The sequence below is a fragment of the Scleropages formosus genome, chromosome 2 (assembly GCF_900964775.1).
Source record: "Scleropages formosus chromosome 2, fSclFor1.1, whole genome shotgun sequence".
Classification (NCBI taxonomy): domain Eukaryota; kingdom Metazoa; phylum Chordata; class Actinopteri; order Osteoglossiformes; family Osteoglossidae; genus Scleropages; species Scleropages formosus.
The window spans coordinates 10,919,068-10,936,970 of NC_041807.1; the positions used below are offsets into that span (position 1 = coordinate 10,919,068).

The 17,903-nt window shown below is 39.7% G+C and overlaps 1 protein-coding gene across 10 annotated transcripts in view; it reads right to left on the reverse strand.

Annotated features, from left to right (window-relative positions):
- Window positions 1-17,903, reverse strand: part of LOC108939922 (discs large homolog 1-like protein) — a 160,886-nt gene that overhangs the window by 127,033 nt on the left and 15,950 nt on the right. For all 10 annotated transcript variants that reach the window (XM_029249451.1, XM_029249449.1, XM_029249469.1 and 7 more), the window contains exon 3: window positions 14,607-14,773. In XM_029249451.1, the coding sequence (XP_029105284.1) occupies window positions 14,607-14,773 (167 nt within the window). The remainder of the gene's footprint in view (window positions 1-14,606; window positions 14,774-17,903) is intronic.

Genomic DNA, 17,903 nt, shown 5'->3' on the forward strand with positions numbered 1-17,903 from the left:
GTCTGTATCTATAACTACATGCTGTGAAATGCACTTTTGTTTACTTTCAATTGTATTTCGCTTTGTAGAAAACTGCGAAATAAATACATTTTAGAGTACTTCTGACTTTGATTTTAAAGACCGTTTGTTACTTTTCAACTGCATAAATGCTATGATGTTGTTCTTTGTTAATCTGCATTCTTGTAAATTGTCTGGTTAACCTTGGTTTATATTTGTAATAGACAATTTTTTGGTCCATGCCTGTTACACTTTGATTTTTGTTTAAAACTGCTAACTATCTACAGTGGTGCTTGAAAGTATGTGAACCCTTTAGAATTTTCTCTATTTCTGCATAAATATGACTCAATGTAAAATCAGATAGTCACTCTAGTCCTAAAACTAAATAAAGAGAAATCAAGTTCATGCAAGGAAGCCCAACAACATCCCTGAGTTGAAGCTGTTCTGTAAGGAAGAATGGGCTGAAATTCCTCCAAGCCGATGTGCAGGAATGATCAACAGTTAAGAGAAATGTTTAGTTGTGGTTATTGCTGCATAAGGGGGTTAACACCAATTATTGAAAGCAAAGGTTCACATACTTTTAGCACACACACAAATATGTAACACTGGATAACTTTCTTCAATGAATAAATGAACCAGGATAATGTTTTTGTCTCATTTTTTAAATTGCGTTCTCTAGCTAGTTTTATGACTTACGTGAAAATCCCATCACATTTTAGGTCATATTTTTGCAGAAAGAGAACATTCTAAAGGTTTCACAAACCTTTACTCATTTGGCTAATGCTTGTCTCCAAAGCAACTTACAATGTTAAGATCACAATTATTACATGCTTACAATCATTTACCCATTTATACAGCTGGGTAATTTAACAGGAGCAATTTTAGGGTAAGTATTTTGCTCAAGGGTACTACAGCTGGAGGTGAGGATCAAACCTGCGGACCTTTGGGTCCAAAAGGCAGTAGCTCTAGCCACTACACTACCAGCTGTCCCTTTAAGCACCACTGTAGTCCTAGGCTTAGTATGTTAGTGCTCCGAACTTGAACTGAGCCACTGAGACTTGAGTTTTAGAATGACATGATTTTATTTTTTTTTTTTTTTAAAAAAAGGAAAAATTTCAATGTACATGCTGTCCTATACGTTCTGCTTGACAAAAAAAGTGCTGCGATTATAAAGCTAACTGGAAAATTCAAGTTGTAAATGCAATGTTGTTTGAATATATTGTATTTTCAGTTACAACATTTACTGCCATTTTCACACCTTTACCTGTTAGCACTTTATTACACAGAATAGGCCAGAGCCCCTAAAATTTCCAGAGTACCATGCTGACTGGACTTACTGAAAAAACAAAGTCTGAAAAGCAGACAGCTAAAAGCTTTCTATATTCAAAACCATTACACTGATGCAGAGCCACACTAACTGTAACTCTGTCCTATTAATTACATAAAATGGTGAATGTTACAATTCATTTTATTAAAAAAATAAATGAAAACTATAGAATGTGGTATGGAAGACAAAGCAAGTTTCAATATCTTTCTACAATGCAGCTGTTTTAGATATGGAAGGCTTTACAATAAGTTTTGAGTTCATGTTTGAAAAAATGTAAATCTTTGGCAGTAGTCCTAAAGTCAAGCAAAAGGAAAAAACAAAAATACAAAACACAATTGACAATACAAAAATGAGAAAACAAAAACAGTGCCTGGTTATCAAAACCTGAGCTGATCAGCACTGAGTCCATACAGTTCCCCTGTCATAATTTGGCTAATATTAATGACACCTAAATGGGCATCCCATAGCTGAATCTCAGTATACAGTCCTAATTTAGACTATTAACTGATACTGTAGTACCTATACCTGATAAAATATTGGTTGTCAAATTTCAAAAACTGTCTTGTTGCTAATGATAATTTCATTATAAATCGGTTTGACAATGTCATCTTAATAGTCACTGAACAATAATAAAGCTGTTCCATTTCAAACCAGCTCTGTCCTCTACTGTGTAGACTAACAGTAGTTTTGAAAGGTAATACAAAAGTTGCTCTGTTAACATGATTCTTGGTAGTTTGCTGATGCAGTTGTTCAATGTGACCCATGAGATGCATTAATCAACGTAAACCAAGAAACAGATGTACACTGGGATGGCGTAAATGAAATGATCACAGGGCCACAAATCTCCTGCTATCAGCTCACACAGCATGGAAGTCCCAGATCATGCACATCAGAACAGACTACCACTAGACACATCTTAATGTTACTGATATTGCATATTGTAATGGTAATAAACCTCCACTCTCTATTGTATTACCTTTTAAAGGAAGAAATTACTGTTTGCCATCATCACAAAATCTATCCAAATAACAGACCACATCAACATAAGATACTAATCTGAACAAATGAATCATACTGTTGTAAATGTCAAGACTGGGAGAGGAACAACAGAATTTGTCCCAGAAATAATATAAACTGAAAAGATATGAACAGGATTTTTTGTTCTAAAATCTTTTGGACTGTTGTGACCATCATATTTGCTGGAATACAAAAAAAACTTCTTAGGTTATATCTGCTAGACAATTTACTGACAGTGATGACAGTATTTTAGCAATAAATGAGAAATACTGTAGTCCTGTTACCAAACAATTAACTACTTAGGCTGCCTAGACAATCCCGCCACCCCTGACTGTGGCCAACGATTTCTTCCTGGGAGCACAGATATCAGATGGATATTTTTTCTGCAAAGAACAGCACCTATGTCTAGCGCTGAACTCATTCTCTGGTAAGCAATAGCTAATCAGTAAATTAGTCTGATCTGACGGTTGTTGGTGAAACAATTTCTGTGGACTTCACTAGATAACAATTGGTTTGTAATTTCCCTCATATTTGCATTTGAGGGTAATGAGCATCTACTCCATGTTTAAAATGCTACACTTTAAAGGGTGCTTACATTTAGCTTTTTCTAAAAGCAACTTAGAATGTTTACCCATTTATAGAGGTGGATAATTTTACTGGGGCAACTCAGGATAAGTACCTTGCTCAAGAGTACTACAGCAGGAGGTGGACTTCGAACCTGTGACCTCTGAGTCCAAAGGCAGCAGTTCTAACCACAACAACACCTACTACACCATGCTTATAAAATGCCTTTATTTGAAATATTTTCAGATATTCTGTCATTTTACATTAAAGAATCAGCATACAGAGAAGAATATCTCTAAAAGGATGAAACAGAGAGGAAAACAACCATACAACTGAAAAAGACTGGTGAATGACATTCAGCTGTCCAACTGCCAAAAGAGTAAATTACACAAAAACTTCATAGTACTATAACCTTAACTCCATTAGGCAGTCTTGAACAAATACATGCACGGACTGATAAACCTCTATAGTAAAATAACATTGTTTTTTTGAGTGAGAGCAAAGGTCACAATTCTTGCTAAGCATTTTGTACAGTTAAATAGGTTATTAAAAACCTGCAAACAATGTAAAGGGAAATTAGACAAAACATTTTACAAAAGCATAACAAAACTGTACGTGACACAGAAGTGTTGAAGTTCACAATTTTGCACATACCGGAACCTTGGTCCGACGAGTACGGTCCTTTAATCAACATCTCAAATGAGGCAATGAGCACTTTGCATAATAATATGAATATTTAAAGATGCTGTGTCAAAAATAATTACTGAGCAAAGGTCACATTCTTATGAATTCACCAGCCTACAGCTCTGAGACAGCATATTCTTGTGTACTCAGAATGCCTGCTTCATGGTCCTTTAGAGCAAAAGCGCCCTGATTTTGGGCCCGCTCCCATGCCAGTTCTGTGCCCAAGGCGAGTACATTCTAAAATGGCTTGGGGAAGAATTAAAGAAAAAAATTCCAGAAATGGTCACACTACAAAAGTTACACAGGTTTAAGATAAACATAGTGGAAACAGTAGGAAAGCCCTGCTCTGGCAGAAGGGCTCATCAGAGTGGATTTGTTGATATCCGCAACTGCTACAAGATGCAGAATCTGACATGACCAGTTGTGACATTGGTAGCAAACCAAAGGCAGACATTTATTCTTACATCCAGAGCCTTCTTCCTTCTATTAAACCTCACAAAATCAATTTCATAAGGCATAGATTATTTAAGAAGAACTCTGACAAGTGTACCCTTTATTTAGCTAACACTCTCTCCACACAGACTGCGATGCAGACAAAGTAGTGAAAAATTTAGTTGTTCCCAACCCATCTCAACACTTTCCAGGTTCAGAGAAATCACTTATTTAACTCCTGGCTATCAGAAGGAAAACTTATATCAAAAGGATCAACTAAACACCTATAACACTTATTCTGCAAACCCCTCTTAGGAAAGGAGTTCATGCAGAATTCCTGTGCAGTGTGTGCACTACAGTGAGTCCTCCTGCCCTCTTTGCACCAAAGAGAGGATCCCAGAAACACCTTCTGAGCAGTTGCCTGAAAGGTCTTGGAGAAGGTCGCTTCCGTTGGCATTATGACCAGGTGCTAAAGGCATGTGCAGAACATGTTTCCACAGCCATCAGTGCCACCAAGCATCACCAGACTGCACAGAATACTATCTTGTTTGTCAAGGCTGGCCATAAGGCCCACCCACAGGCCTGAAGACAGGCCTCCAAATCACAGCTACCAACTGGCAGCTGAGAGTGAACTTGGGCAAGCAGCTGAGGTTCCCAGAAAACATCATATTCACATCTCTCCACCCAGACATGATCATTTTTTCTGAGACTACCAAGCAATTGGTCATGTTGGAGTTCACAGTGCCCTGGGAAGAACGCCTGGAGGAAGCCAACAAGCAGAAACATGCAAAGTACCAGGAGCTTGGGGAACAATGTCGGAGGCAAGGCTGGCGGACACACTGCATGCCCACTGAGGTGGGCTGTCAGGGATTTGCAGAGCACTCATTGGACAAAGCCCCAATGCTGCTGGGTATAACATGGGAGGCGAAGAGGAAGGCCATGAGATCAGCTACTGAAGCCGCAGAGAGCCGCTGGGTGGCTCTGGATTAAGAGAGCAGATCCGTGGTCAGTTGCTGCTGGGACACAAGCTGGGGCTTCATCAACCCCAGCTGGGTTGCCTGAGCAAGGGTGTCTGCTGTTAAAAGACCCAAAACACCCGATGACCCCACGTCACGTCACTGATGACGTGCCCCAGCACATCCGCAGAATGTATCTTATAACAGTCCGCTCAAGTTATGTCTCTTTCTTTCACGGTATCCTTGATGACATCTATTGGATTTGTCAATCTCTGCAATAGCAACAATTTTCTAACACTAAATAAACAAAAAAGCAGGACATACCAACAACCTGTGTACAACTAATTTATCCTGGTGTATCCTAGACTGCAGCACATCTAAATGTAGTTAACCTGTACCAATCAAGCTATACCCTAAAATGTCCAGGTGCAGGAAATTGGTAAGATTTGAGAACACATTGGTATGTGTCATCTTACTTGCTTCTAGCATGGAGAAAGGCCTAGCCCTAATAAACATTTCCAGTACCTGGTAAGGTAAATGTGCCATTACAGCTTAGTACAGCTGCTTAAATAGTTGCAGTCATCAGTGAAATGTGCAGAAAGTCAGATTATGAGAATGCGGCCTTCTGAGAATGCCTAAGTGACAAGAGATGGGAGAACAACAAAGCAGCTGTTCAGTAGGTCACAGGGAATATTAACATGGGGCCTCTAAACTTAAGCAGTACAAAGTGAACGCAAGTTTCTTTTGCAATACATTATGAAGATCCAGAATGGAATTCTAAAAGTCTGCCACATGAAATTCATAATGGTAAATGGTAAAAGGGAAAAGGCTGGTAGCTTCAGATTTCTGTACACTTCTATTAAAAACATTTAGTGGTGGGAAAATGTATATTTTGCATAAACTTCCTATGTGCTGTATGACATATAGCTCATAATTAAAACTACAGTACATTAACCACAGCCCATCTGCCACATTGAGACAGTTTACGCACAAAAAAGCAAACTTAAAATGCAAGTGATGGAACATGCATTGTGTTAAATTGCTAATTAAGTTAATCCGTTTAAGTTATAATATCCATAAAGGTTAAATCATCTGCCTTGCATGTTATTCAAACAACATGCTGTTTAATATTTTCTGCATAATAATACCATATGCCAACCCAAGTCATTCTAAAATAATGTCCAACTACAGAACTCTGACTACAATAAAAGAAGCTTAAAAAAGCTGCTGATTATTGCCAAACTCTGTACAGTATATACCTTATTTTAACTACAAGTGGTGATTCTATTCAACTACATCTGATTTTTCTTGCAACTCTGTTCATGTCAATCAACACATCAAAACATCACAAGAGAGACATTTCAGTGAACTGCAGTCAGTACTAGACTTTTATTCAACAGCATACACATACACTAAAATATGAAAATGCACATTAAATGTTAAGCCTTTCAAAGTGTAAAATACTGTGATATTCACATGGTATGCAGCATACAAAACGCTGCACTGTCCATCTTAGTCATACCGCCCACTACTACTTCACATGCTTGACCCACCATCAACAGTTGTTCACCGAGGACAGAGCAAGATGACAACTCCGCAGGGAAGCACAAAGCAGCACAATACTATAGCAAAAAATAACATGTTTTAATGCAAGACTCGATTCAACTTGATGCCCCATACACTGTTTGAATGGAGGCACACAGGCGGGAGGCTAAGTGCATACAGCCAAATAGAACGAACACCTCCTGCGCGTTGCAGTGACGAGGCACTGACACGAGCGCCCCTCTTTGTGCTCCCACATCTCGCTGCGTGGTCATTCAACCCATTCGCCCACTAGAGAGCCCCGAGAGACACCGTGATGCTGCTGAAATGCCTTTTACTCACCAGCATCACAAAGGCATCAGCAGGTCAGGGGGACAGATTGCACAGTGAGTTTGATATGGAGACAGATTACTTCAACAAACTACAGGAGATTAATGCTATAGAAAACTGCTTTATTTTTAATCTTACCTGACGATTCCAAACATGTTCAACTCTGATTCATCAATATCAATGAAGCAAAACCACATCTCAGCATCTTCAGTCACTTGTATGGTGTCCCCTGCTTGTTAAGTGGAGAAAGCAAGGGGGTAAAACGGAAGTGAGTGTTTTCAAAATAAGAATTTCTTAAAGTTCTCAGTCAGGGCCGGTTTGTGCGGCGCAGGCTGTGTGGAGCTCTGTGTCCCCACCCAGCACCACCGCATCCACTCCGGTGTGCCACACGAGCCGCTCGGCAGTCCTCGCAAAGTTTCACTTACAGATACAAAAAGCGAAAAGTTTAAACAAACAAACCAAAAAAAAATCAGCAGTGCGGTTAAAGCACACACGCACACAAACTGACCGTACTCGACTGCACTGAAGTGAATGCAGTTGTGTCCGCTGGGAAACTCCTCACGGACAGCGCAGTGGACCACTGTCACTCACTGTGAGTGTGACTGAGTGATGCGCGCAGTGCCGAAGCCAACGAGCGGCCGCTCACCTTGGTGGTGACGATGCACAGACAGTCCATCCTTCCTTCAGCTCCTCCTGAGTCCTGGCCGCTCCTCACCGCTCCATTCCGCCCTTCCTTTCTCCGCGCACAATGAGCCAGGCAAGCTGCTCGCCGCGACCGGTTACTTTGGCGTCCACTCGAACATCTACCGGCTCACATTCCACCGGTGCGACGTGATTCAGAGGCGGGCGGGCGTGCGCGCGCCACTGACAGCGAATCCCCCCCGCGAGACGGCCCCCTCTACTTCGCGCGCGCACGTGCGGTGCCGCTCTCTCGTATTGCAAGAAACGCGCACGCAACTTATGTTAAACGGCAATTTAAAAAAAGGGGAAAAGTTGAAGCACACCGCTGCAAGTGTAGAGAGCGGCGAATCCGCGAAGTATTTAAAGCGCGTAAAAAAAACCGGGAAGTTCAGCTGTGCCGAAGGTATCGATCCGTGCTGAGAGACAGGTCGCAGCGTGGTGAACGGAGGCGGCCGGGAGACGGTGGGGGGGGGGGGGGGGGGGAGCACCGGGTCCCGCACCGCACCTTGCTCCCACGGAGCAAACATCACGCTTTTCCACAAGGAGGAGGATACTCCACTTTGACTGAGCACAGCCGCTTGTGGTCTGTTTACCCCTGGCACTGCCGGTGTGTGTGCGCGCGCAGTTCTAAATAAATACTGAAAACAAGTTTCAGATCAACACTCATAATCAATAACGATAATGTTGTTTTGGAGAAAGACGCCCCTAAATGAATAAATGTAAATAAGTAGAGTAAGCAGAACAAAAGTAAACACATGTCACATATATAAACCGTTTCCGTTTCTAAACGTATTTGCCGATGATTGATTCTTCTGAGAAAACTAAATGAGTGCGACACCATGGATTTAACTGCAGCTACAAATATTATTTACACTTTACAGTGAAATGATGCTCACCAGGCACTTTATTAGGTACACCGCCCCCTTTTAACATACAGGTTCCCTCGCAGGTACTGAATCACGTGGCTATGACTCAGTATACAACAAGGCACGCAGAAACTGCCAAGTAGGTCAGCTACTGCTCAGAGAAATGTTAGAATGGACAAGATGCAGGATCAACGTAATTTTCATTTATTATGACCCTTGGTTCCAGACGTGGTTGTTCCAGTATGTCAGGCACAGCAACACTGCTGGGATTTTCGTTGCACTACAGTGTTACAGAATGGTGGAATAAACAAAAAAAACAACCACTCAGTGGCACTTATGTGAATGAAATCACTTTGTTCATGAGAAGTCGGGCAAGAAGTGCCAGGCTCATTAAAGTTAACGGGAAGGCAACAAGTGCAAGAATAACAAGTCAGTATGACAGCAGTGTGCAAAAAGGAGTCCCTGAATGCACAAGTCATCAAGCCTTGAAACAGATGGGCTGCAGGAAGCAGAAGCCCATGCCATGTTCCACTCCTGTCAGGTAACAAGGAGAAGATGAGGCTGCAATGGGCACGCAATCACTGAAGCTGGATGACTGGAGGGTGATGAATCTTAATTTTTCTTTTCCCATGCTGATGGCAGGATTCAAATTTGCTGTCAACAGCATGAATCCATGTACCCATCCTGTCTGGTATCGGTGGTACATACTGGTGGTGCTGGTGCAAAGGTGTGGGAAATGTTTTCCTGTCATACATTATGTTTTTTAGTACATAAATGCTCATCACTTGAATGTCACAAAGTACCAAAGCACCATTGTTGCTGGCCAGTTTAGCCCTTCTTAAATTCTCACTTCCCACAGGTTAATTTTTTTATGTCATTTCACAAGGCGTGCATCCATCTCAGGATCGTTCCACAACCATGAAAGTACTTTACTCCAATGGCCTTCAAAGTCAAGTCAATAGGGCATCTTTGGAATGAGGTGGAATATAATGTTAGCAGAATGAAGGTGCTGCCAAAGACTCTTCCAGAACTGTGAAGCTGTGAACCTAGCATCAAACAAAAGCTCTGTGGAATGTGTCCAGCATGTTGCTGCTGAATTTATGCTCTCCTGGAGACAAAAGAGGGTCCCACCAAATACTACCCATCATCATCATCATCATCATCATCATCATCAATGCCTTCCAGCCTTCCTGGGGCATCGGCCACCAACAAGGGCTCTACAGGGATCTCTGTAAATACTAGCCAGGTAAACCTAATAAAACACCCAGTGGGTGTACAAAGACAATAAAGAAAGCACTTATTGATGCTTCAGTCATCTGTTAACTACAATCATACAAGGATGACGCATGAGAGCAGTTTATCACACATGTAAACCTACGTAGATGTACGTTCTTTAAAGTGTGTGCATAACCTTATGATATCCTTTCTGTAGAATTTATTCACTTTTGCCATACTTTTAAATATCCCAAGCCAGCTTTGAATTTAAATTCACAGTCAGACTATCATGGGGGGGATCACACCTTTATGAAAACAGTGTTAACATCTTTTGCCAACTGTGTATCTGGAGTTATATAATTTGATTATATCAGAGGGTCATAGGGCTGTAAATCATAGGAAAGGTTTACTAACAATTTCATATATGTACCTGTCATTATTGCAACAAATGTGACTGGAAACTGAAGAGGTCCTGGTTTTAGGTCAACTTTACATTAAACTTGATAATATTTTATAATGTAATTACATATGCCCATTTAGTTGAAAAGCCCTGATATAAACAAACTGATACACCGATGTGTTGAAAAAAAAAAAGATATAAAATAACAAAAAAAAAAATTTACAAACAGAATGTGCATTTGCTAAAGTTATATTGCCTTTATTTTAAATAGTTTAGAGATGCCATCCATCTTGAGTTCACTTCCACTGAAAACATTAACTTCTACTGTAAAGACCTTATATCCAAACACTGGCACTGGAAAGCATCTGAAACACTAACAAAAATCTGTCTACAGCCCAAGCCAATGAGAAAACTGCTGTACACGTTACAGTGCAAAAAAACTGAGGTGCGTTTTTAGTCCCCAACAAATTCTTGCAGTTTCAAAAACTGAACTGACAGCAAACAGAAAGAAAATACAAAAAGTAAAACTCAGATTACCATTTATATGTTCTTCAGGTACTTTTCACAACCCAGTAGAAACCCTGAAGTTACTTTTTGTATTTTACGGAGTTCCAAGCAGAGCAGGGACATACAACAGATGCAAGTGCAAAGAAATATAAAGGCAGAACAAGTACACCTACTGATTTCTGCCATTTTCCTTTACTTGTCCAGAAAAAAAAAAAAAAATGCTATCAAGATTCAGTTTTCAGACAAAAAGAACACAGAAATAACTGCATCTTTAAGGACTCAGTCCATACCACCAGAACTACTGCCATGACACAAAAAAAATTTAAAAAAATAAAGTCTTCACAGTAGTTCACTCCAAGAACTGATTAGGCACCTTACAAATACAGTGTAACAACCCGCGTTCTTGCATGTTTGACTGGGAAAATGTTTATTGCACATAGTTGGATTCTGGGTAAAATGTAATTAAAATATTGAACCAGTGTGGGGACTTATGGGGAAAATAATGGTGTTTCCCAGTGAGAGGGAAAAGGCTGGGGGGTGCTACATAAGCTGGCTTGCGGCGCAGGTCCTGGAGGAAAAGGGTTCCTCAGACCGACAGCATTATTTCCCTGTGTACAAGTGTTCTAATAAGACGTTCAAAATGAACACTGCCTGTGTGTCCTTCATCCCATCCGAACCCAGAGCGCTGTGCGCCATAAAGAGGTTCCTTAAAATGCGTTCTCAAACTTTCAAAGTGCTGTGAATAACTCAAGCTACAGCACTCTAGCACAAAGAAACTGTGGCCCTAAAACCTGCCTATCTGCATATCATTATATATTATCATGAATATTTTTCAGTCACCTCCCCACTGCAAATTTAAATCAAGACATTTGAAGTACATTAATTGATCACAAATTGCCCTCTGAATTTTTTAGAACCTAGGTACAAAGTATCAAAGTTTTTGAACTCTGAGATTTTACTACAGCAGCTGAATCACAGAGAAAACTCTTTACCAGACAAAATGCACCAATAGGAGTGAACACATGGATTCCTAGGCTATTTTAAACAATACATCAAGAACAGAAATGAGAAAAATCACACAGATAAAGCCTGCAGTGAATATTTCAAAGTCTTTGTCTCACACAGCATCCAAGACCACATTCACAGCGGAGGGCATCGCATCACAGAGCCATATGCAACTGCAGGGTGCTAGGGGGTGGGATGTCACGTGATTGTGTAATACCCCAGCCTTTCGCCTACTTCAGCTCGCTCTCGACAAAAGAGCACGAAAGCCGTTTCAGTGCAGTGACGGCCAAATTTACCACTCTCCTGCACATTTAAGCTGCCTTTCTCTATTACTCACTGTCTCTCAGCTTTACAGGAGTTCATTTGTTTACTGAGAGCAAATTAAAGTAATTAAAAGGCAGTAGATGCTAGAGAACTAGAACATTTATAAAATGCAGCCTGTGACTTCCTTGCCTGGAGGTTCAGGGACCACTTAAAACAGAGGAGAAGCAATATAAATAAAAAAATATACTTTTAGAAAAAGTAAGGCCTACACAAGACAGAACTTATGTTCTGAGGGGAAAAATAACTGCTAAGCTGAAGATTTGATAGAAAGTAACACAGTATTTGATTTGTCTATAGAGCCTTTTTTTCACTGGAGCAATCAATGCTCAAGGGTACTACAGCAGTAGCGGGACACGATGCTCAAACTGTCAGCCTTTTGGTTCTAAATGAACTTACCTTTATTATCCACTACTCCTAAAAGCTAAAATGATAAAGGTACAAGAATACTATTAACATTATGGGAATCGAAGAAAAATAATTTGAAATATGAAAGTACCAGTTGTAAGTGTAGCTGTACTTCACTAGAAAGTGTCATTAATACCGTAATGCTGACGCCAAAAACAAATAATCACATTCAGCAATCGTGAATGTGAATGTCAAGAAACACCAATACCCCTAGAGCATTAAAAAACACTGCTAACTTCAGATCTGTTAATTTACTGTCAATTCGTCAAACCTGCCTCACACAAGGCAATGAGGGATGTACTGCTTTCACAATGTCCAAAACTTTTTTTAATAAAACCATCCTCAGGTATAATTCAGTAATGAGTTAATGCAATAATCTGATAAACTTTCAGTGATATATTGCCAGGATTAATATAAAATTTTATTTTTGGTGAAGCAATTCTTCTGTGAAACAATTTGCTAGATGGAAGTATGCAAATTACTGAAAAATACAGAAATGTTTATGCACATCAAAAAAGCTATCATATTCATTCATGTACCACTGCATACATATAATGGCAGAAAGCCTGCTAATAAATAATTCAGTTTTTGCACACTGATCACATCAAATCAGTAAAGGTCTTATTCTACCAATATTTTGAAGAATATTAATGTGCTTAATTTTCTGAATTCCATCAAAAACTTTATTCTATATGTCTCAAACACTGAAGCATAAATTAATGGGCTGAGTAAAAGCAAAAATTTATTAAGTCAAAGAAATCAATAACAATAAGAAATATTAATTTGGTATCAGTTGGGCAGAATATCCTTTTGCAATTTATTTCAGAAAAATTTTAACTTCACATTAAACTATTTTTGCAATGTTTACTATGCACAAACAAGCAAACCTGAGACAGACATGATGTGTATTGGTGTGATTAGCTGCAAGCATACAAAAAGTAAAACCATGTTTCTCCTTAAGATGAGGTAGTACCAGTCACAGAAAAACTAATACTGAATCTTGCTTTGGTGCAGAGTAATGAATGAATCATGAACAATGAGCATGAACCAGTCTCTCTGATGCTCAGAAACTGGTTCATGCTTTTGTTTCAAGCAGGCTGGACTATTGTAATGTTTTATTATCGGGTTGTCCACATCAGACTGTATCCAGGCTACAGTTGGTACAAAATGCTGCTGCAAGAATTGTCACTAGAACTAGGAAGTACAACCATATAACACCGGTACTGAAATTGCTGCATTGGCTCCTGCTTGAAGTTGATTATTAAATCCTTCTTTTGACCTATAAGGCAATACATGGCACGGCTTACCTTTATGAGATTATTGATTCTTACATCCCAGGACAACGTCTTCGTACGCTGGATGTGGGTTACCTTAAAGTACCTGTGATGAATGAGACCTCAGTAGGAGGTCGTGCCTTTAACTATAGAGCATCTGAACTGTGGAATACTCTACCAGTTACTGTCAGAAACGCCCCGTCTGCCTCGGTCTTCAAATCCAGACTAAAGACTTATGTGTTCACTCGGGCATATCACCACAAAATTTAATTCCACTTGGCTGTGTTTCTGTTTTCCCCACCTCTGTATCAAAAAGTATTAAACTTATTTCTTAAAGTTATAAATTACTAACAATGTCTTCTTGTTGAGCATTTTTTCCCTGCAATAAGACCTGAGGAGGCCAGTCAGCCCTTACAAAAGCATCCCATGCTGACTGAAGGTGATGACTAACCGCCACGATGGACGAGACGCACCGTGCTGAACTGGGAAACGAAGCTACCATGCAGCAACAATGCCATTACTACCTGCAAACTGACTTATTTAGTAAGTCTTATTTAATCTAGAATGCCCAGGAGGGGTGGGCAGCCACTGGTACTTGGAACCCCAGAGGTTTTTTCTCCCTTGACTTTCAGTTGAGAGCTTTTTGTTCCTGTCCTCTCTAGCAATTAGGCATCTTTATAAAAGTACTGATAATGTATTATGCTAGTCTGTAATCAACCGTCTTCTTTCTTTCTTTGCCTTATGCCTGTATTCAAGCGCTCTGTGTCACCGCATGAGAAGAATGTTCTAGAAAATAAATAGAATTGAAAATTCTGGTAAAAAGTGCATTTAAACTATTCCTATGGTATAAATCAATGTCAATAACAAGACGATTTCAAAAGTTCTCAATCTGATGAAGAAATAAAATTAACATCCAAGATGAACGAAAGCCACCAAATTTTAAAATGAAAGTTATCCTGTTGATGGTTACTGCTGCCAAATAATGCTGAAAGCTTTTGAACTGGATCACAATCAGAAAAAGTACAGTTTGCACTGGTTGCAATGGAAGCAGCTAATCCTTAGGTAAAGTTGGTCTCCTACCTCTGTGCTGGTGCTAAAGCTGCTAGGCAGGGTTTCTGATGTCACAGCTGTGCTGGGAAGACTGGAAAAATCCCACTGGTTTACTGGTGGTGAAGTTACAGGAAATTTAGGAGGTTCCACAGATTTCTGATTGTCCTGTAACGTTTCCTCATAAAACTCTTGGATATCTGAAAGATCAAGGGAAATTGTTGTGAATAAACTTAGAACAATCATAGCTTGTTAAAAATACAGTCAAAGAAAGTTGCCTGTGAAAACTGATGCACAAACAGGAAACAAATTTAAACTGAAAATCAGCACCACAGCCAGGACTGTTCTTAGACGCAAACCAGAAATGGTCATCAAAATAGAAGGAATCAGTGATACCTTCTGTCTATCGAAACAAAGGCTGCAACATGTTGCACAGTAACATTACATTTTACACATATCAAGAAGTAGACAGATGCAGAAAAACACTGTACATGAAGATATGATGGCGAAGTTGCATTAAAAATTGTCTTTTTAAACGCTTTTAGTGTTGATGAATACATTAGTATTCAGTGCTGTACAAAAACAAGAAAAAAATGCAATCACTGAACTTGTTGAATTTATGTGGTTTTATTTTTGCTGTGTGTTCCTGAAAAATAATTCTAAAAAAAATAAATACTTTAACCAAGAGCCTGGCCAAGCCCATGCTGAGCATAGATCATTTTATTTCTGCAAAGGTTTCCAATATTGATAGTCTTCTAATCTGAGATTTTTTTTACATCAATATTTGGAATAGAGGTAAGAACAATGAATTACATCATATTGTAGCATCCCACACTGCTGAAGGCACCCCCTTAGGAGTGAGAACAGGGATAGACTATAAACAGTTGTATAAAAAACTTCGAAAATGTGAAAAGTTGTGCAACTGCAGACGGGTCTGTAAGGGACTGGAAAGAAGAAAGTACATGTTGCACAAGGCTGGTTAGAGGTGCAAGGCCTACATACAAGGGGTGTTTTGTAGGCTAGCAAATATCTCCTGCTACCTTCTCATGGGGACTACACAGTGGCACAGTGAATAGTGCTGCTGTCTCACAGCACCTGGATGGTGCAAGAGGAGGTTGGTTCGATTCCCACTCAATCTGTCTGGAGTTTGCATGTTTTCCCCGTGTCTCTATGGGTTTCCTCCGGATGCTCTGTACAGGTAAACTGGTGACTATAATCACCTATAGTGTGTGTGAATGAGAGACAGAAAGTGTGCTTTACTGGTAGATGGAAGAGTGATTCATTGGAAGTATCTAGCATGTACTTGGGTGACTGAAAAGTGGGGGGCACGGTGGTGCAGCGGGCTTGGCCGGGTCCCGCTGTGTAGCAGGTTTGGGGTTCAAGTCCTGTTTGGGGTGCCTGGCGGCTGTCCAGGGTCTCTCCCCTTCCCCTCCAGCTTTGCGCCCTGTCCTGCTGGGTTGGACTGTGGTTTGCCGTGAATCCCCCCCCCCCCACTTTGGGACAAGGGGTTTCACACAGTGTGTGTGTGAATAAAGAGTGGGCTGATATTACGATATAGTGTTCATTGGAAGTCGCTTTGGACAAAAGCACCTGCTAATAGTAAACGTATCTCATGAGTTTTAATAAATGTTCAGTAATGGACACCTTTAATTACAGGTAGATGGATAGAAATTGCGCTTGCTACAATAATGTTTAATTTTTTTCTTCTATTCTAAATTACCAAAAACAGAAATTAAAGATTTTCTACGTTAACAGTGCTAATTTTCTTGGATTTTCTAGGTTCATAGTCACAGAACTCTCACAAACATGAAGGGTTCACTCTATACAGGATGAAGTGCACAAGTACAAATGGTATGGGATGGTAAGTAGCAACTGGACCAATTAAGCCATCGAGATAGCCCTATAAAGCCACACTAAAGAGTGGTAATACATAGAGTAGTTCAACAAACAGATCTAAGAAAAGTATCTGCCTCCTTTTTGATTTTCAATTTTTACAGCTTCTTTTTAACCCTGAATTTGATCAGATCTTTTTGTGTGTTCTAGTAGTGGGGGGAAGACACCATTCCAGGAACCATTTAGTTGTCACTCCAGTTAAATGTGACTGACTGCAAAACAGCAATTACTTTTTCAAACAAACATATTTTTCCCCACACACTGCTTTGATTAATAAGTAAACCCTTCCCCATTATAAACATTATCTTATCCACAAAAAAAAAAAAAAAAAAAAAAAATGTGCACAACGTATGAAAATATAAGGACTCAGCCCTAGTTGTCCAGACATTTTGGTGTGAAAATACATCAGATCAACAGTGAATCATCTCTCACCACATAAAACTAATGAGCTGCCTGCTCAAATTAGTAACTAATCCCAGTGGATGAACACGCAAACAGCTGTGTACAAGCAGGGGATGCTGGGAAAAAACATCACCTCGATTCATATTTATGTGAAGAGTTCTTTGGGTACTCTTTCCAGTACTGAAATGTACCAAGCATGGTGACAGAAAAAGTTGAGCTGATAATTTAGCACATGAGGTGCTGGAAAACATGTTTTACAACTTGTCTAGCATATTACACTGTAACAGACATTCTCATTCTGGCCAGTGATCAACTGTGCATACAAGTTATTTTACTCTATTTATAGTTTCAACATTACATTTAAATTATATGTGTTACACAGATACATCTTTAAACAGCCAACAAGCAAGCAAAAGCATGTCCTTGTCTTTATGTGTAAATGTGAAAAGCATCAAACGTTCACTCAGCTGTCTATAAGACACCCACTTCAGCAGTTTTAGGTGAGGGAAAATGCGTAAAGAAGTCTCCCTTTGTGGGAAACTAACTTCTAATAATAGACCAAAGATGACAATTAAGATTAAACAAATGTACAAAATCAAATTAAACAGTTAAAGTAAGAAGTTACAGTAGAAGATCCACTCCTGGGTCTATGGTACAACTGTGCTACTAGCTTTCCACTTTGATAACCTTAGACAGGAGACTGATAATGCTTCTGGGTGGTTTTTTTTTTTTTAAAGACAATGACAAAAAAAAAAAAAAAAAAAACATGAATCTAAACCATGAAATCCATTGCTAACATTAACATAACAGTAACTGACAAGATGTGACACAAAAAGGTTGGAATGCTGTAACCCAGAAATGGAAATGCATGTCATCTTTAGCCATCACAGATGCTTCCAGAATGGCAGCTCTCCTAAGCTGCAGAAGGTTGTGGTTAAATTATTCATGGCCTGGTACTGAGCTCACCATGCATCTCTGTCATCTGGAACCAAGAGACTAAAGCCCAATCCATAAAAAGTTTAAACTGGAATCCAG